General features: G+C 36.3%; 1 protein-coding gene across 1 annotated transcript; it reads right to left on the bottom strand.

Annotated features, from left to right (window-relative positions):
• Positions 1 to 1,308: 1,308 nt before the first annotated feature.
• On the bottom strand, positions 1,309 to 20,973 carry LOC111586466 (serine/threonine-protein phosphatase 2A catalytic subunit beta isoform). The gene is made up of 8 exons (XM_023296174.3): positions 20,569 to 20,973; positions 17,186 to 17,224; positions 12,362 to 12,532; positions 7,283 to 7,456; positions 6,142 to 6,231; positions 4,735 to 4,896; positions 2,802 to 2,920; positions 1,309 to 2,080 (listed from the first exon to the last, which is right to left on the bottom strand). The coding sequence occupies exons 1-8, from the start codon at positions 20,668 to 20,670 to the stop codon at positions 2,008 to 2,010; spliced, it is 930 nt and encodes a 309-aa protein (XP_023151942.1). The 5' UTR covers positions 20,671 to 20,973; the 3' UTR covers positions 1,309 to 2,007.
• Positions 20,974 to 21,116: the final 143 nt, after the last annotated feature.

Genomic DNA, 21,116 nt, shown 5'->3' with positions numbered 1-21,116 from the left:
AGAAGATATATTATAAGATAAGATAAGATAAGATAAGATAAAGTTCTTTATTTCTCCCCACTCCAGGGGAAATTTACATTGTTACAGCAGTTTTATTTACAATATATACAAGGGTGGCAAAATGTTTAACAGAAAAAATAAAAATAAAGTTTAAAAGTGCAAAGATGATTATATTATATTATATTATATTATATTATATTATATTATATTATATTATATTATATTATATTATATTATATTATATTATACTATATTATATTATATTATAATATATTATATTATATTATAATATATTCTGATATTAAAATTAAACTTTTGTAAAAGCACAACTCATCAAAATACAATTGAAGTATCATAAATATATTATTTTAGATTGTATTATTTTATATTATACAATATCAGATTATATATTAAATTCTATCATATTACACTATATTATTTTAGATTACATTATTTTAGACTATGTTACATTATAATATATTATTTATTTTGTATTATTATATTAATTATTATATATTCTGAGATTAAAATTAAACTTTTGTAAAAGCACAACTCATCAAAATACAATTGAAGTATCATAAATATATTATTTTAGATTGTATTATTTTATATTATACAATATCAGATTATATATTAAATTCTATATTACACTATATTATTTTAGATTACATTATTTTAGACTGTTACATTATAATATATTACTTATTTTATATTATTATATTATTTATTATTATAGTTTTTTATACTATATTGTTATTTTGTATTACATTAAACTATATTATTATTTTACATTATACGACGTCTTTCAATATTTCTGAACACTTGATCTTGTTTCTAGTTATTTTAAATGTTCTGTATAAATATCAGTTACTTGACTGTTTTATTAGGTACAAACTGCAGTACAAAAATTATTTTAAATCTTTACATTAAAAGCTTCATTTCATTCAAGTAACGGAACTCTTGGATTTTAAGACTTCTGGGACAATAAAAGTTGTTTTCTTGAATGCTAAATGGGGCCTCAAATGTTTTTTCCTACAAAAACACAGAATTTAACTTGAAAACTGCAGGAATTTTGAATGTTTAACTGCCCAAAACCAGGTCCCATTTGTTTTTGGTGCTTATTGGGCTTCCAGAATATTTGCGACGTCTCAAACTGTGCTGGAAAATCTTTGAAAGTGAACTCAGAAACTTTCCTGATCAGCAGAGGAACCTAAAAACAAACCTCTAAATGGATTCCTGTCTGCAGAAATGATCACATTCTGAAGGATAAGAATCTAAAGCTAAAGAAAAGACACAGAGTCGTCCTGGTAGTTTGTCAATAGGACATTTTATTTCATACGTCTGTTGTCTTTATTCAAATTACAGTAATATACTTGCTGAGATGACCACCGGCTGCAGCCTGGACAGCTAAAACTGACAGCTGGACTACTTGAAGCAAACTTTTTTCCTCTTTTTTTTTCGTCTTTTTATTGTTTTGAAATCGTCTTGCAACAGAAAAAAGCACATATGCCATGAGATGTGTGGTGTGGTGACGTCAGGTAGGTATGAGATAGTGCTGGTCTTAAGAAAAAAAACTGAAAGAAAAACAGAAAAAAAAAACAGAAAAGAAAAGGAAAAACCTGCGCGTTGTACATATGGTAAAGGATCAGAATATGGCACATTTGGTCCACGTTGGTAGTTTTATTTTATCGTTTTCAAACATGTAAGAAACACAAAAAAGAAAACAGCTCGTAGTTGTACATGTTTTTCCCCAGAAGCACAGCATTAAAGACAGCATATTGAAAACACGACTGTAGAGGGCGCCGCTCGTTAAGGTTCGCTCTTTTTCTCGTTAAAATCTCGGATTCGTTCAGCCAATCGGTTGCGTCTACTCTCCCTGGTACAGTATAATCATCGTTATTATTATTAATATCTTCTTTCCATCCAAAATGAGGAGGTGGAGGTGGGGGGAGGGGCAGGCAGGTGGGCGGAGCTTCGTGGATGATGGACAGGGATGGCTTTGGACATTCACAGGAAGTAGTCAGGAGTGCGTCTGGTCACATGGGGCTCGCCGCGGCGGGGGGCGGGGTCAAACTGAAGGCTGGGGGGGGCAGAAGAATGTTCATTAGAGGGACAAGATAGACACAAACAAACGTCCACACAAACTTTATTTAAACCGACACACAGAGCTGTGGAGTTCAGCGGTAAAATGTGGCATTTGTTGTGTGATCAAGAGACTCAAAATGTTTGATCAGGTTTGTCATAAATCTGAGAAATATCGACAAAAATCTAAATCTGCAAAAAAGGCAGCATTTGTGACAAAAATGAGGCAACAGCGATCATGAATGAGCCCACGGTGAAGAAAAATGAAGCTATGGTTAAGAAAAATAAGCCCACAGTGACATTAATTAAGGCCAAATTGAGGCTACAATGGAGAAAAATGAGCTCAGTGTGAAGAAAAATGAGGCAAGAGGAAAAATTATGATACAGACAGGAAAATGAGGTCAAAGTGAGGGAAAATGAAGTTAATGTGAGGGAAAATGAGGCTATATTGGGAAAAAAATGGGGCCACTGTGAGGAACAATGAGACTATAGTGAGGAAAAAATAGGCTACAGCGAGCTAAAATGATGCCACTGTGGAGTAAAATGAGACCAAAGTGAGGAAATCCTTTCAATCTGATTCTGGACCTAAAAGGTTCATATTCTGGAAACTCTGCTGCCATGATATGCAATAAACAATGTTTATTAATGGCTCATGCTTTCACTTCCTTCTGACTGTAAATTAAATCCATCTTCAGCAATAGAACCAGGTTCCCACTTACAAAGAGTATTTCAGAGTGTCGTCCAGTTCCATGATGGCTGCCTGGTTTCCACAGCGGTAGCAGTAGTTAGGAGCACTGAAGATGGTCACCACGTTCTTATCATGGCCCCAGTTATAGCCCTGGAAGAGGAGGAGACGTTAGTCAGGACACTGACCAGGACATAGACTGAGACAGGACACTGACCAGGAAGTAGACTGAAACAGGAAACTGACCAGGACATAAACTGAGACAGGAAACTGACTAAGAAGTAGACTGAGACAGGACACTGACCAGGAAGTAGACCGAGACAGGACACTGACCAGGAAGTAGACTGAAACAGGAAACTGACCAGGACATAAACTGAGACAGGAAACTGACCAGGAAGTAGACTGAGACAGGACACTGACCAGGAAGTAGACTGAGACAGGAAACTGACCAGGAAGTAGACTGAGACAGGAAACTGACCAGGAAGTAGACTGAGACAGGACATTGACCAGGAAGTAGACTGAGACAGGAAACTGACCAGGACGTAGACTGAGACAGGAAACTGACCAGGAAGTAGACTGAGACAGGACACTGACCAGGAAGTAGACTGAGACAGGACACTGACCAGGAAGTAGACCGAGACAGGAAACTGACCAGGACATAGACTGAAACAGGAAACTGACTAAGAAGTAGACTGAGACAGGAAACTGACCAGGACATAAACTGAGACAGGAAACTGACTAAGAAGTAGACCGAGACAGGACATTGACCAGGACGTAGACTGAGACAGGACACTGACCAGGAAGTAGACTGAGACAGGAAACTGACCAGGAAGTAGACTGAGACAGGAAACTGACCAGGACGTAGACTGAGACAGGAAACTGACTAAGAAGTAGACCGAGACAGGACACTGACCAGGAAGTAGACCAAGACAGGACACTGACCAGGAAGTAGACCGAGACAGGAAACTGACCAGGAAGTAGACCGAGACAGGAAACTGACCAGGACGTAGACCGAGACAGGAAACTGACCAGGAAGTAGACTGAGACAGGAAACTGACCAAGAAGTAGACTGAGACAGGACACTGACCAGGACATAGACAGGAAACTGACCAGGACATAGACAGGAAACTGACCAGGAAGTACAGATGCACCTCACATTAATCTGTCTATATTCATCCAGTAAATATAACCACAGATTCCACTTTTAAGTCCAGCATTTATCATTATTTATTCTTCATGAAGTCCACAGACGTGCTGTATGAAACAGAGCTGCAGCCATGTCATGCTTTTCTTGGCCTTACATTTAAAAAAAATCCTTTTTGACATTTTTCTGACATTTCAGAGACAAGCTGTCCCTGATATTTTGGTATTATTAGTATTTTCTGCTGCAGATTAATCAGTCAGAAGTTATTTACTGGATTAATTAACAGCTATTCGTTGCTCATTTTCTGATCTGGGACTGTACAGACAGAAAACCCTCAAATTAACTGATGATGAAAATCATAATATAATCATCCAATGTGACCTGGACCCAGGTACGTTTAGAAACCCCCTGATTAAAATTAAAAATACTGAATTATCTAGTTGACTTATTGAGTGGATGAGCTCCATCATTCGTCAGATCTCTGTAAATTATTCTACTGTCAGCAGGACGCTAACAGGAGTCTAACTGCGGTAAAAAGTCGGTATCTGAGAACACAAAGTGCTTGGAGAGCCTCTCAGCTGAACCTCGGTGGGAGTGAAACTGGTTCACTCTTTTAACTTCACTCCACTGGGTTGCCATAGAGACGCGAGGATTTTTAGGCTGCTGCGGCCCACTTCTGCCAGATTTAACGGCAAACACTCAGTGATGTGAGCTTCAGAGGAAACTTCCAACCAGAGACAACGTTTCCCCCTACAGGTGAGGTTCCAGAGGGCAGGTGGTCCCTCTCTGGAGGTATCTGGGTCAGAGCAGCAGAAGGTCTTACCTCCATGACCAGCTGATGGGCGCGAGACACCAGGGTGAGGCCGTTGGCGTGGTTGAAGGTTTCAGAGATGTCCTGTCCGAAGGTGTAGCCGGCACCTCGGGGGGAGATCCCCCACCCACCACGGTCATCAGGGTCCGACCACAGCAGGTCACACATGGGGCCCTGCAGGACAACGAGAAGGTTAGATCTGGACAAGAACCTACAAACAGAAAGGTCTCACAGTCTGTTCATTTCACTTGCAGTTATCTGGGAGCAGAAACTTAGGTTTTATAGAATCATTTAGCTTTATGGTGAGATTTATTGATGTTTTCAGACCTGGACGAAAACCAGGAGTCATTTAGAGACATCATCTGATCTGCTGACTTCAACCAAGTGTATAAGAACATTCAACATAAGTCTGAACATTGAACTCCAACATCTAAACCTCTATGAACTCCAGGTTCTGGTTCCTACCAATGAGTCCACATCAACTTTTAGTCTAAACATCTAAAAACTGGAACCTTGTCTGGTCAAACTTTAACCCATCAGATTCTACTGATGTTAGAGCCTCAACAGTTGGAGAAATGTCAACCAAAGACTGTATTTTTAGTCGAAACATAGATCCATCCATAGATAAACGCTTACAGGAACTTTTCTTGCCAAAAAGTTTGGGACCGTTTTCCATTTCAACGGCCAATAAACTGGGGCTGGCCTGAATAGCAATTTCTAGGCTCCGCCCCGATTAATGACGAATATCCAAATATTCGCTTCGGTTCGTAACATCTGATGGCGGGTGATATTCAGATCTCAAAATAAATATTCAGCTACCACCGTAACGACCGAATATTCGAATAATTCAGATATCGGGATATTTGGGTCCAGCCCTACAATAAATAAAAAGTTGTCTTCTGCTGCGGTCATTTAATTATTTAGATCTGAAATATGCGTCAAACCGTCACACAAATTTGACACTTTTAAAAACACATCAAGCACAGGAAGACACAAAATGGCAGCCATGTTGCAAAATGGCGTCACGTCTAAACTCCGATTTTTATGATTTTAACATTATTTTATTATTTTATTTTACACGTTTTTGCCAACAGGAAGCATCTATGAACCTTTTAAATAAAGTAAAATCTCACTAATTCAGAGTTAGAATGCAACAGCAAATATCTCTGAAACAACTGAAGTTTAAATAAACGAGAGAATTTGGAAAATTTGTGTCACTGAGGGTCTTTTCTGAAAGCTAACGAACATTTCTTCTGATATTTGCAGTTATTTGGTTCACAAAACCTCCTGAGGTCACAAATGTAGATTATTCCGCCACAGAAAATAGTCCCCAGTAAACGCAAGGCATTCTGGAACCATACTGATAAATCTGACTTCTTGTTCGTTTAGTTGACGAGGAGGAGACGGTGGTTTGTGTACCTCATGTGGGACTTCTTGCAGACGGTCCAGAGCTCGTATGTGATCCAGAGTGTCTATGGAGGGAGACAAACCTCCATGGAGACAGAAGATCTGGAACAGAAACCCACAAACTCATTTCAATACATCCTGAAATATCAAACATGAGATTCATGAGCAGCTTTACGACCACAGACTGAACTATTCTGGGTTTCTACCTCCAGTTTTCTACACAAATATTTAATCCGGGAAGCTCTCACAGTGGAGGAAAAGATGTGGAGCTCCTCAATTATTGATTCGTACAGAAACAACAACCAAACAAGCGCTAGTGAGAATGTAGGACAAAATATTCAGACAGAAAACTAAACGTAAAACACAAGATGGAGAAATTTAACCACACAGACAGAAACACTGAAATATAACTGATGTTTGTGAAATTTTAAATCAATGTCAAAAATTTTCCAAGACAGTTTTAATATTTCATGTTAAGCAGGTTTGTTTCTCACATTGAAATTAGACACTGTTACAAACATCTCAGAAACTATTAGAGAAAAACCTGTTATTAAAAATATCCTTTATAAAAAAAAAAAACAACTTTTTATTTATTTACGGATTAGGAAAACTATGAAAGACATTTTTCAGCGTTAAACATTTAATTTTATCTTATTTGAGTTTAAATTATTTTTATTTTATCTTATTTTTATTTTATTTTTAATAAATAAATCTATTTTGATTTAATTTTATTTTCTCTCCTTTTTTTGAACCAGACATTTAAAGATATCATGTTGGGATTCTGCAAAACCACGACAGACATTTTTAGTGTTAAATATTTTATTTTATCTACAGTAAACCAAAGAAATCGTAGCTACAGATCGATTGTAGATGAGTAGATGGAGACCAGAGATAGAAACTAAACTAATTTAGGTTATGTGAGATGCTTTGAAAGTTTATCATCTTTATTATTATTATTAGACAAAGTTCAGCTTCAGTCATTTGTGTTTCTGCCACATTTATCGTTTATTTTCTGTAGTTTTTAAATCTCCACTGAACCTTCTACTGGGACTCAGAGACGACATCTCTACTATCTGTGTTACTCTTTCTCAGTTATTCTAGAACTCTGTGACAGCGATTGAAAACGTCCAATCAGAGGCGGCGTCCGTCCTACCTGTCCGTCGACCAGCGCGGTGAGCGGCAGGTAGTCGAACAGGTCTGTGAAGTACTTCCAGACGTTGGCGTTGCCGTACTTCCTCAGGCACTCGTCGTAGAAGCCGTAGACCTGCGTGATCTGCCGCGACTCGTGGTTCCCTCGCAGGATGGTGATTCGCTCCTGGAAACGAACCTGAACACGACAAGAACAGGAACTAAGTTAGAGGTCTGGAGATCCTGACCTTAAAGATCCTGATCTGAAGAGCTTCTGGTGGGTCGATGTCAGATCAAATTAAAATGTCAAAGTTCTGCTAATAAAGGAGTCACTTCAAAACCCTTAAGAACCAACAAAACTGTCTTCTGGTCAGTCCTGGTGTCATGTGATCACGTCCCATTTAAATAAACTAAGAAAAATAGTGTCACTCTTCTATACTCTATAGGTTTTTTTTCTGTATTACATTTTATATATTTTTTTATCTTATATCAGTAGTTTATTTTTTTAGTTTTTTTAATCCTATTTTGCTTTTATCCTATTTTTATTTTATCTTTTTTTAAAAATTATTTTACCTTATTTTTATTTTACTTTTAATTGTATTTTCTCTTATTTTATATTTTTGAACCAGACATTTAAGGATGTCATATTTAATTAAGTTATATTTTAGCTTATATTATTATTTATATAAGCTATGAAATAAAATATTTTAATTTATTATTTTAATTTCTTTTTATTTTATCATTTTTTAAAATTATTTTATCTTATTGTTATATTACTTTTAATTTTATTCTCTCTTACTTTATCTTTTTAAACCAGATATTTAAGGATGTCATATTTAATTATATTTTTAACCTTACATAACTTCATTTTATTTGTATTTTATCTATCTTATTTCATTATAATTTTATTTTATTTTCTCTTATCTTATTAAACCAGATGTAAAGAATGTCATATTGGGATTTAGAAAACTACATGATGACGCTGCCACCACCGTGCAACATCTAATAGATTTAAACCATTAATAATATAAAAAAAATATAGAGATTGTCTTTCCTCATTTAAATACAGTAATAAAAAGAAAATATGTTATTTCACTGTCAAAAGAAAAAAATCCTTTATGAAACTAGATCTTTGATGTTTATGCTATTTACATTTCAACCATTTTGTAGTTTTTTTCTGGAACCCTTTGAGACCTACTATTGTGCAGTCCACCAGGACATATTCTGACATTTTTACATGCTGTAGTGCAGTTTTTTGGACTATTTTCATTTGCTTTATATCAATATAACCCTTATATCCCAAGCTTTCATAATATGTATTGATTTCTGTCTTAACTACAACAATAAACTGTTTAGAAATAAACCTAAAAAAAAAAAAAAATTGAATTGTGTTTTTTAAACATATTTCAAATACAGAAATAGCATAGCTGTGTCCCTCAGATTAGTAAAGACGTTGCACAACATCCTGTGGTCTGGTTTATAAAGATTTTTGTTATGTGAGCTTTATTCTGCATTTTTAAAAACCCATCACCAGAATGACATTTATAAACGTGTTTATGACGCCATAAAGCTGGACAGTAAAACCTTCAACGCTCAGACCGCAGCAGGGACGAACGTTTCAGCTTCAGGTTGATCTGCTCTGTTTGTTCACTTCTGTTTGAACAAACCGCAGATTATTTTTAGACGTTTGGAGGCCGGCAGCAGCAGGTCCAGGCTCCGCTTATCAGATTTACAACCATAAACAAAATGTCAGCAGCTTCAGAGAATCAAATCAGCTCATCTCCAATCAGCTCCATGTGGAGACGAAAGAGATGGAAGCAGCACGGAAGTAAAACAAGACGTTCCAGACGTGGATCCAGTCACTGCTGGACGTATCCGTTTAACTGTCATGAAGCTCATCATGATTTAACCCTGGTGTCGTCCTACGGGTCAAAACTGACCCATTTTAAAGTTTGAAAATGTGGGAAAAAAAATATTTTCACAGTGAAACTTCTGATGTCCACATTTTCAACATTTTTGGGAAATCTTTGAACATTTTTTGGTGGAAAAAAAGAAATGTTAAAAATGTTTCTTAAGAACATTCACAAAAAAAAATCTACCAAAATTCAGCAAATCTCACTAGATTTTGGTAGATTATTTTATGAATGTTCTTAAAGAAAATATTAGAAGTTTTACTGATATATATGTAATCATTTTAGATATTTTTAGGATTTTTTGGAAGAATTTTACTCATTTTTTGAAAATATTTACAAGAATTTTCTTGCCAAATTTGGGGGATTTTTTTTATTTTTATTTTTTTAAATACTTTTAAGGAATTATTGGAATTCCTGAAGGTTTTGCAAATTTTCAGAAATTTGGGGAATTTTTCTGAAACAATATTTTTTGGTGCGTGTAAATGAGGACAACAGGAGGGTTAAATCTGTAAATACTGCAGTAAAAGCCGACGTGTTTCCAAACTAGAACTTGTTTCATCTCATCCAGGTTGTTTTCTCCTGACTGGATTCTTGCTGGTGTTGGATCTCCTCTCAGATTTACATCACCATTCTAAAGTCTGGGGTCACTTAGAAATGTCCTTATTGTTGAGGGAAAGTATTTTTTTCCACTGAAGAACTGTGTTCTAATGCTACATTGTGTTAGCTAATAGTGTTGAAAGGATCATTGATGATTAGAAAACCCTTGTGCAGTTATGTTAGCACATGGAGAAAAGTGGGAGTTTTCATGGAAAACATGGAATCGTCTGGGTGACCCCAAACCGTTGAACAGTAATGTACATTGCTTTAGATAAAACATCTGCGAAATAAAACTGTAGCAATGCAGAATGTTTTTACTTGAATTCAGCTACAGGAAGAGTTAACAGGAGTTAATTTATGTGTTGTATATTTTGTATATAGTTTTTGTTTAGACGGCCACAGTGTCCTAAAGCCTAGTCTTTAACTGGATTTAACACTTTATTATTGACATCAAAGCGGGACCCTGAATGCACCAGAGGATCTGAGAAGCAGAAGTTGAGCTTCCAGTTGGTCCAAGACACTTCATTCTAAACTTGGTAAAAGTTTAAATGCTGAAATCAGGTTTTCTGTAGAGCATTGCCAAGCTTTACTATAAGATAGAACTTAGTTTGACAGGGATCTGCATTAAATGATGATGGGAAACGAGCAGAGGCCGTATTATAATTGTGCTGCTGGTGTTGTTGCAGCCATACTCCACCAGGTGGCACCTTACAGTTTGGTTTTGGTTATGATTTTCAATTAGAGTTTTGAGCCTTGCAGGTATCCGTAGCTACTTCCTGTTCCGTTCTGCAACCAGCAGGTGACGTCGCAGCAGAGTTTTCAGAGTATTACTGTTGTTCCCTTTTTCCAGAGTGAGGAAAATATATTCCTGAATTAACTACTGTTTGTGTTATTGTACTAAGCAAGTGAAATGCTGCTCAGTTTAATTTTGTTACAGTATTTTCCGCAACTGCGATGCTAACTGTTAGCATGTCAATGAGTTTGCCCATAGGAATTAGCATCAAGCTAGCTGGCTTTCTTTAACCCTCCTGTTGTCTTCATCTATGGGCACCAAAAAATATTGTCTCCTTGTCTGAAAAAATTCCAAAAATTCAGCAAAAAAATTCCCAGAATTTCTGAAAATTTGCAAAACCTTCAGGAAGAAAATTCCAATAATTCCTTAAAAGTTTCCCTTAAAAAATTTTATTTAAAAAATTCCCCAAATTTGGCAAGAAAATTCTTGTAAATATTTTCAAAAAATAAGCAAAAAGCTTCCATTTTTGTGAATGCTCTTAAGTAACATTTTTTTTCCATCAAAAAAATGCTCAAAAATTTCCCTAAAATGTTGAAAATGTAGACATCAGAAGTTTCACTTTGAAAATATATTTTTTCCCCACATTTTCAAACTTTGAAACGGGTGAATTTTGACCCGCAGGACGACACGAGGGTTAAACGTCTTTTAGCGCATGTTATTTATTGTGTTCTTTGTATTTTCAGTTTTACAGTAGAATAAAACCTGGCCTGAACCCACAAAGCATCGTCTTTATATGAAGACTGTTAATTAGCTGCCGAAATGACAAGACGTTAGGAAGAGCAGAATAATAAGACATTTAGGACATTTCAGCTGCATAATAATTCCTGATGGACTGCCGTGTTGGGTGTTGACATGATGATTGACCAATCTTTGCATCTTCCTGTTATTTCTGACCATTTGATAATCAAACACGTCTATTATTAGGATTAAATGAAACCACAATTAACAAAACCAGTTACACAACTTAATCAGTCTCAGTATGTGTTGCAATTAAAACATATCAGCTGCAATTATTAATCAATCAGCTGCCAACTAATAACTTTAGAATCTTTAACATCAGTAGAATCTGATGTGCTAAAGTTTGACCAGACAAGGTTCCAGTTTTTACATATTTAGACATGAAATGTGTCCAAAAACAACTAAAATTTATCCGACATCACTCAAGATTTGTCCAAAATGACTTGAAAGTTGTTCAAAATCACAATAACAAATGATTTTTTGGGGAAAAGTGCAAAATCTCCAATCCACTCCGGTCTAGTGTCTCCATAAAGTTCTTGAAAGTGTATATCTACGTATGAATGAATCCATATTTCTACTAAAATACAGTCTTTGATCGACATTTCACCAAGAATGACTTGAATCTTCCCCGACATTACTTGATACATGTCCAGAATCGTTCAAAATTGGTCCAAAGTACGACAAATGTTCCGAAATTACTTAAAACTCATCACAAAAGCCGAAAAACAGGTGCAAGAAGGAAAAGATGGTCGAAAATGACTGAAAATTGTCCAAAATTACCTGGAACTTGTCCAGAATTGCTTAAAATTTGCTCAAAAATCAGACAAAGACGATCTAAAGTAATTCACATTTGTCCAAAATGACAATAACAGAAATTTTTGGACCTTTAAAACGGAGGAAAGTACAAAATCTTCAATCCAGGCTGGTATAGTGTCTCCATAAAGTTCCTGTGAGTGAATATCTACCTTCTAAGGATATTTTTGAAGAAGTTCTTCTAGAATGACCTTCGTCTACGGTGCAAACAGACACAAAGACTCTTAAAGACGTGTTGTTGTTGTTTTACCTTTAGCGTGACGAGCAGCGTGACCGTCTCCACAGAGTAGTAGCCTCTGTCGACGTAGTCTCCCATGAACAGGTAGTTGGTGTCGGGAGACTTTCCTCCGATCTTAAACAGCTCCATCAGGTCGTGGAACTGACCGTGGACGTCGCCGCACACCGTCACCGGGCATCGCACCTGAGGGGGAAGAGTCACAGCGTCACCAAAACACACAAAAAAAAAAACGGCTTTATTTTGTTTTTAGAATCAAAGACGAGTTTCATTCTTCATCTGCAAGAACATAGACCAAAACTCAAGGTTTAATTCATCAGACGAAACGTCTTCAAAAACCTACCGAAGACGTCCAGTTGATCTTTACTGAAGCTCCGACGACTACAATGACTTGGAGAATCTCCACAGTCAAGGTTCAATTCATCGTAGGAGCTTGAGTAGAAACCAACAGGACTTCTGTGGTAGGTTTCCAAAGTCTTCAAAAGCCTACCAGAGGGTTTTCTGATGAAGTCACACCACTTATATATTACCTAAATCATAAAAAGCCATCAAATTTTTATTCCAGTCCATCTCCGTCTTCATAAAATGTCCCAAGTTTGGAGTCATTTTGGACAATTTCTGTCATTCTGGCAAAATGTTTGAGTAATATTGAATTTTTGTAAGTCTGGCAGAGTTTTATCTCATTTTGGACAATATTTAAGTCATTTTGGAGATCAATTCACGTTTCAAAGTTATTTTGGAGACATTTTGAGCATTTTAGGACACGTTTCAAGTCATTCAAGGACAATTTTTGAGTCATTTTGCAAAATTTTTTGTCATTTTAGCAAAAATTTCACATTATTCTAGAGACATTTTGAGTCTTTTGGACATATTTGAAGTAATTTGAGGACAATTTTTGTCATTTTGGCAAAATTTTCGAGTAATATTAATCAGTTCTTGTAATTTTGGCAAAGTTTTTAGTTGCTTTAGACAATATTTGAGTAATTTTATACAAGTTAGAGTCATTGTGGAGGTCTTCTCTGTCATGAACAGTTTTACTCTTTGCAGCAACATTTTTATCTCTTTACTCTGCTTCCTAAAAAAGTTTTGAGTCATCTTGCAAAATTTTTGTCGTTTTAGCAAAATTTCACATTACCTTGGAGACATTTGGAGTCTTTTGAAGACGAAACCTACCAGAGAAGTCCCATTGATTTCTGCTGAAGCTCCTACAACTACCATGACCTGGAGAATCTTCACAGTCAAGGTTCAATTAGAGCTTTTTTCCAAAATATAATCACGAAACCCTCAATATTTCTGGCTGATAATCACACACTTTTTATGAGAGAGACTAAACACATCTGACTGAAATTCTACTTTCCTTTATTTCTATATAAGCATATAGTTGGAGAAATAAAACCTGAATTTTGTCATCTCTCTCTGGAAGTGAACCTTCAGTCTATTTTTAGTGACTTAAGAGACTCAAATAGCCACAAAACTGGTTTCTAAAGGCTCATGAGATAATTTTACAAAAACAAAAGCTGCATGTTATTGTCAAAGTTTTTACAGGTTTCCTTTCCATTGTTACTGATTTTTTCTTTGCAATAACTGAGTAGTTTTTCCCTCCAAAATCTTCGACTCTAAAATAATGTTAGCGTCCAGACAGCTAACCAGCGCTACGTGTACATTAATAAGACATTAACATGTATAACTGGTAGTTCTGGTGCTGACTAGAAAGGACAGAAATGTTTAAACAGCTAATTCCAATTATTAATATGCTGATTAAAACCCGTCATTGACCAGAAAAACACTGAACTACTCCAAAAATAAACCCAACTTCCTCTATTTACTTCCTCACTAAAGGTGAAATCCTCAAACAGGAACAAAGAAACACTAAACAAACGTTTCATCGCACGACCGAAACTCTGATCCATGTCAGATACACTACTGTTCACTAGTCACTTAGAAACGTCCTTATTGTTGACAGAAAAGCAGTTTTTATTCCCATGAAGATGACATGAAATGAATGATAAATCCAGTGTAGACATCATTAATGTGCTAAATGACTATTCTAGCAGGAAACAGCAGATTTTTAATGGAATATCTCCATAGGGGTACAGAGGAACATTTCCAGCAACCATCACTCCTGTGTTCTAATGCTACATTGTGTTAGCTAATGCTGTTGAAAGGCTCATTGATGATTAGAAAACCCTTGTGCAGTTATGTTAGCACATGGAGAAAAGTGGGAGTTTTCATGGAAAACATGGAATTGTCTGGATGACCCCAAACTTCTGAACGGTGGCGTTTTGTGGCGGATTTTTGTCATTTTCTGGTCCTTTTTTGTGGCAATTTTTTGTTGTTTTATGCCTAATTTCTATACTTTTTTGGTCATTTTGTAGCTGATTTTTGTCATTTTGTGCCTCATTTGTCTTTTTTTGTCATTTTATGACTAATTTTTGTCATTTTGTAACACATTTTTGTCATTTTTTGTTGTTTTGTGCCTCATTTATGTCTTTTGTGCCTCATTTTTGTTTTTTGTCATTTTGTGCCCACTTTTGTCTTTTGTTGTCGTTTTATGCCTCATTTTTGTCCTTTTTTGTCATTTTGTGCTTCATGTTTGTCGTTTTGTGCGTCATGTTTGTCTTTTGTGCCTCGTTTTTGTCATTTTGTGCCTCATTTTTGTCATTTTGTAGCTGCATTACTGCAAACTCAAAGTGCAATTATAACGCGGTGGATTTATATGACGAATGGCGTCTGTCTGTTCACTATATTACTCAGAAACAGACCAATGGATTTGGATGAAATTTTCAGGGAAGGTCAGAAATGACACAAGGACCAAGTGATTAGATTTTGGCAGTGATGCGGCTTATAGTCTGGATCCACAGATTTGTTAAAGATTTCTGTATCACTGCCAGATAGCAGCACAGCGTCACTGTAACCATGACAACAAGTGAACATTATGTCACATGATTGTGATCCTACTACAAATCCACCACTGAGGACTTATCAGGACTTATCTGTTGGAAATGATCCAAGGAATAACTGATTAAATTGTGGGAGTGTTTCTGAGTCACCCGCTACATATTTAGGTCATGTGACCCGGTATCTGTACATAACGTACACATGCAGAACACACACCTGTACTCAGTGCAAGGCCATTTTGTTAAAGATTTCATCTGTCAGCAATCATACGACTGAGCAGCCTTGGAGGAGTACTGCGCTCTCGGAGTTTTATTTTCTGTAACTGATTAATCTAAATTAGCGTGCTAAAGTCCCAGCTCTGCTCTAAATACGATCTGAAACTTCAGCGTAGAGAAAAGACACAGACTGTTTGTTTCTTGCTGTCTGAATGATTCTGGGAGGATTCTATAAAAACACGGTGGCATTTAGGAGGCAGAGTGAGAACCCACAGCTAGAACTAGACACAGTTTGGAGTGTAAACAAGGTGTGATGTTGTTCAAACCGCCACAGGGAACGACGCTGAAAGGAGGCATTAATTATCTTCTCTAGGGTTCTTCTAGAAAAACAGGGAATCCAGTCGACAGGAATTCTGTTTGCTGCTAAACTGTAGGAATACATCAGAAACAGCCGTCATGTTCTCCATGAACTGAAGCTCTCCCTGCTTTTATTTCAGCTCCGTGCTGTGATGGAAACATTCCACCCTCCGACTGTTTTCATGTTAGTGAGTTGCATCCTGTCCTGTTCCACTGTTTTATCATATTATAATGACTGTGTAGATATCTGGGGTGATAATTACAGGAGTTTCGTCTACTCAGTAACTATTCTTCACTCACTCTTCATACAGTTGAAATTATTACTAAATTTACAGATACAGTGAAATTACAAACCACACAACTCATGTACAAAGCTAAAAACAACAAAACATACGGAGATTGTTTAGGGATAGAGACGTGGGAAATCAGTTAAGAGGAAAATACAACTTTAAAATGAACAAAATCAAACAGAAAAAGGTTCTATATTTGATTCTGTGAGGTAAAACTCAAAACAACCAAATAGAAAGATGATGTTTTCACAGTGGGAGTGTGACAGGTTACTGTTATTTATTATTTATTTAACGATTTGTTTTCTATATTTATTGATGCGTATTAATGGTTATATTTTTACTGAATTTTTTACTATATCTTTAAATATATTTTACTATATATTTTTTAAAGATATTTTACTATATTTTAACTTTACTTTTTCTATATTTTTAGCGTAATTTTATTATATTTTTACTGTATTTTCACTGTATTTTTAGTGCAATTTTAATTTTACTGTATTTTTAACATATTTTTACAATTTTTTAAACTATATTTCTAGTGTATTTTTACTGTATTTTTAGTGTATTTTTTCACTATATTTTTTAAACTCTATTTTAACTGTATTTTCACTTTATTTTTACTGTATTTTCCTATCATTTTACTGTAACTTATTACACGACCGTTCAAAAGTTTGGGGTCATTTAGAAATGTCCTTATTTTTGAAAGAAAATCTTTTTTCCCCCCAGTGAAGATCTCATGAAATGAATGATAAATCCAGTGTAGACATAGTTAATGTGGTAAATGACTATTCTAGCTGGAAACAGCTGATTTTTAATGGAATATCTCCATAGAGGTACAGAGGAACATTTCCAGCAACCATCACTCCTGTGTTCTAATGCTACATTGTGTTAGCTAATGGTGTTGAAAGGCTCATTGATGATTAGAAAACCCTTGTGCAGTGATGTTAGCACATGAATAAAAGTTGTCTGGATGACCCCAAACTATGGAACAGTAGTATATATTTTTATTTCTTCATGCAAATCAATAATTCCATATTGTTCTGTGTGGATGCTGTGGAAAGACGTCGTGGAAATCTCACCTCCTGAACGTTGGACTCCTTGGTCAGAATCTCCTTGGCCTGGAGGAAACACAAACACACAGATTGGTTAATTAATTAGTGGCCTTTAGAGGACGTTCCCAGTTAATCACATCTCAGACACTGATGGTTAAATAAAAGTCTTCAAACACTAACTTGTGTCACCCACAGCTGGAGCAAAGAGACGAGTTCTTTCTGATTTTTTAAGTTTGAATTTACTAGAAAAATCCAAGCTTATTGATGACAATAATTAACTCTGGTTCATCTGAAGCTCTTCTGTTAATGACGGAGTTTTGGGTTCTAATTTTTGCTGACAAGACCAAAAGAAACCAAAGCTCAGCTGTTTCTGGAGTAAACACCATCACAATAAAATTATTTTTTATTTCCTTACAATTGAGAAACTGTCATTCTTCATTTGAATTCAACACAAACTAAAACTATTTATTGGTTGTGGACATAAGTCCTGTCAGGATGTTACCTTCGGGCTCTGGGAAACTGTGAAGACAATTTTTTTTTTCATTGCTTTATAACAATTCGAACATCAATAAATCAATTAATCTAAATTGGAATCAACCATAAATGTAAATGAATCAGCAAAAAAAATTCTAAAAATACAATAAAAATATAGTAAAAATTCAGTAAAATACAGTAAAAAATATAGCAAAAAACACAATAAAACCAAAGTAAAAATGTAGTAAAAATACAGCCATGTTCCTGCATCAGCGTCTTAAAAAGGTTCGACCATTTAGTGTTTAACTCATCCAATACTCACTCAAAAAGGAACCAACGATTGTTTTAAAAAGAGGAATGCTTCAGAGCTACACATCCTCCTACATTTTGTCGTACAAACAGATTATTTCTACCATTGATTATTGTTTTTAACCAACTTTCTGTTTCACAAAAGGCCGGAGAATTCCCATCACACTAAAATTCTAATGCAACCTTTTAAAATAACCGTTTTTCACCCAAGCTGCTGTCAAAAAGTCAAGTTTATCTAATTTACAATGATATAAAAAACAAAAACCTCCAGAAAACCTCACATTTGAAGAGGATTTGTTTGTTTTACTGTCAACTGAGGGACTGATTATTTGGACTGACTGTTTTATTCTCCAAATTATCCGATTTCTGGTTCTTAAATGTGAATATTTTCTGGTTTCTTTCCTCCTCTGCAACAGTTAAATTAATGTCTTCGGACAACACACGACATTTTTTGACATTTTATAAACCAAACAAACCGATTAATGCAGAAAACAACCCATGGAATAATAAACAATAAAAATAATAGTTAATTACAGCCATTTTCACCAAACCAAATTTATTGAATTAAAACAGAAAAAACACTCATTTATCGGGCCGCTAACTATCGAATGCTTCGATTTCAACCATAATTTTGGCAATAAAAGTAAACACAATTATTACTGTTAGCTGAAACTCCTGCAAACATTTTGATAATTGACATTTTCAATTAAATAAACACATCAAACATTGTTAAATATTCAGATATTACAGCCTCTAAGGCAGGGGTGTCAAACTCATTTTAGCTCAGATTCCACATTCAGCCCAATTTCATCTCAAGTGACTAGTAAAATCTGAGCGTAATAACCTATAAATAACCACAAAAAGACAAAAAAAACCCCAACAAAAACAGGACACAAAACGACAAAAAATGAGACAAATGACGCAAAAAAGAAGAGACAAAAAATTTGACCCAAAAGCTACAAAGCGGCAAAAAAACAGACAAGCGTGACAAAACCCCCCACAAAACGACAAAAACGGCACACAAAACAACAAATAAAGTAAAGCACAAGATGACAAATCAGACAAAAATACCACAAGCGAAACAAAAAGGAAACAAAGACAAAAACGTGAGACGAACAACAAAAGTCAGACAAGAAAACAACAAAAACAAGACAAAATATAACAAAAGAGACATAAAACGACACAAGAACAATCTAGTATTTTACTTTATGATCAAAACAACTTGTCATGGTTGTAAAGTAAAATAAAATACTAGATTGTTCATTGTTCCATGTCTCGTTGTTTGTAATATTTTGTCTTGTTTTTGTCGTTTTGTTTCTCATTTTCATTGTTTTTTGTCTTTTTTTGTTGGACTTTTGTCGTTTGTCTCACGTTTTTGTCGTCTTGTGTTTTTTTTTTGTCTCGCTTTTCCATTTTTTTGCCGCTTTGTAACTTTTTGGTCAAATTTTTTGTCGCTTTGTTTCTTGTTTTTGTCACTTTGTTTCTTGTTTTTGTCGTTTTGTTTCTCGTTTCTGTCGTTCGTCTCATGTTTTTGTCGTTTTGTGTCTTTTTGGTCTCGCTTGCCTATTTTTTTTGCCGCTTTGTAACTTTTTGGTCAAATTTTTTGTCTCTTTGTTTTGCTTCGTGTCATTTGTCTCATTTTTTGTCGTTTTGTGTTCCGTTTTTGTAATATTCTGTCTCGTTTTTGTTGTTTTGTCGTTAATTACAGATTACTACGCTCTCATTTTACTGGTCCGGCCCACTGGAGATCAAACTGGACTGAATGTGTAACCTGAACTAAGAGGAGTTTGACTCCCCTGCTGTAGAAACACACACTATCTGCCTCCAGATGTTAGATCTGTCCATCCCTGCTGGCTGATCTGCTCATCATCACCAAATTAGATTCCCGGTTTATTAATACCAACTCAGCTGACACTTTGAACAAACCACCTCTTTTCTTTCATTCATTCCAGTCACAAGGAAGCAACATTATTCCTGTAGGACACACAACAGCCCATAGTTTGGAGATATTCGGTATATTTTACTAACTATAACGGCTGATGATGCAGAAAAGCTAGAGTTATATTTTACTGCTGCAACAAACCTGAGGCGGCGTCTAATAACTGGGAGGCTTTGACAGGTTTATGCAATAAAACGGATGATCGATAAAGACAGGGCGCGGTGCGGATCATCACACGCACACGTTCACTAACACGCACTGATATGTCACCACAGTAAAAAGAAGAGTTCAAACCACTGGATGAAATAAAGGTTGAGCGGTTTGTGTGCAAAACGCAGCCCGGTGAATAAACGGACAGTAAAGTGGGCTCCGTCTATTTGCTGGCCGCGGTGTAAAATATGCGAATTTTCGGCCTGTCTGTCCTGACACGACGTTTTGTCGGATAACCGCTAAATCCGGCGCTGTTTTCACAGGTCATGGCGAAAATTACACGCCTGGGATACAGTTTAGCTGCTACGGCGATGAGAAATCAAGACAACCTCAGGATGACTGGTCGAAAATAGAGCGAATTTAGCCGCCTAGGCGCTGCCTCGTTCCAGAAATTAGCCGGAGCCGCTTTCGCAACCACATTGAAAGCGAGGCCGACTGAGAGAGAGAGAAAAAAACCCGGAGGTTGAAGCCTACTCACCTTCTCACAGAGTGTCCTGACTTGGTTTTCCGATAGCTGCTTACACTCGTTTAGCTGTTCGATCCACTGGTCTAACTCTTTAGTGAACGATTTGTCTTCCATGACGGCCGCGGTCGGTAGCTCTCTGAGCTAGCTGTTAGCTGTGTTAGCCGCTTTAGCCTTTAGCTCGTCGTATTGTTAACCCGATCCAGTCCCGCCAAACCGGTTGGAAAATCAGCGATAACACCTGAAATTAAACAGCCCTCCGGTCAACTTCTATCATGATAAATTACCGATGTTAATTTACCGACGTTAAAAACCAGCGTTTACTGGCCGGGGGGAGTGAAAACGGTCGAAAGTCCCCGATGCGGCAGACCGTAGCGGCAGAAGGCAGCGGCGTCGCAGCGGCTAGCCGATTTGCTAAAAGAGCTAGCTGCAATAACATCCGGGCATTTCAGCACCCGGCGCAGCAGCGACACCGCATGGACGGACTGGGAACTGCAGCACCGCGTAATAACGCAGTGTCGGTCAGACACAGTATTACTGGTAATAGACTATCTATGAGTATT

Source organism: Amphiprion ocellaris, chromosome 6, assembly GCF_022539595.1.
Source record: "Amphiprion ocellaris isolate individual 3 ecotype Okinawa chromosome 6, ASM2253959v1, whole genome shotgun sequence".
NCBI classification, from domain to species: Eukaryota; Metazoa; Chordata; class Actinopteri; family Pomacentridae; genus Amphiprion; species Amphiprion ocellaris.
Note: the sequence above shows the minus strand (reverse complement) of the source record. Positions and strands in the feature narration are given on the sequence as shown.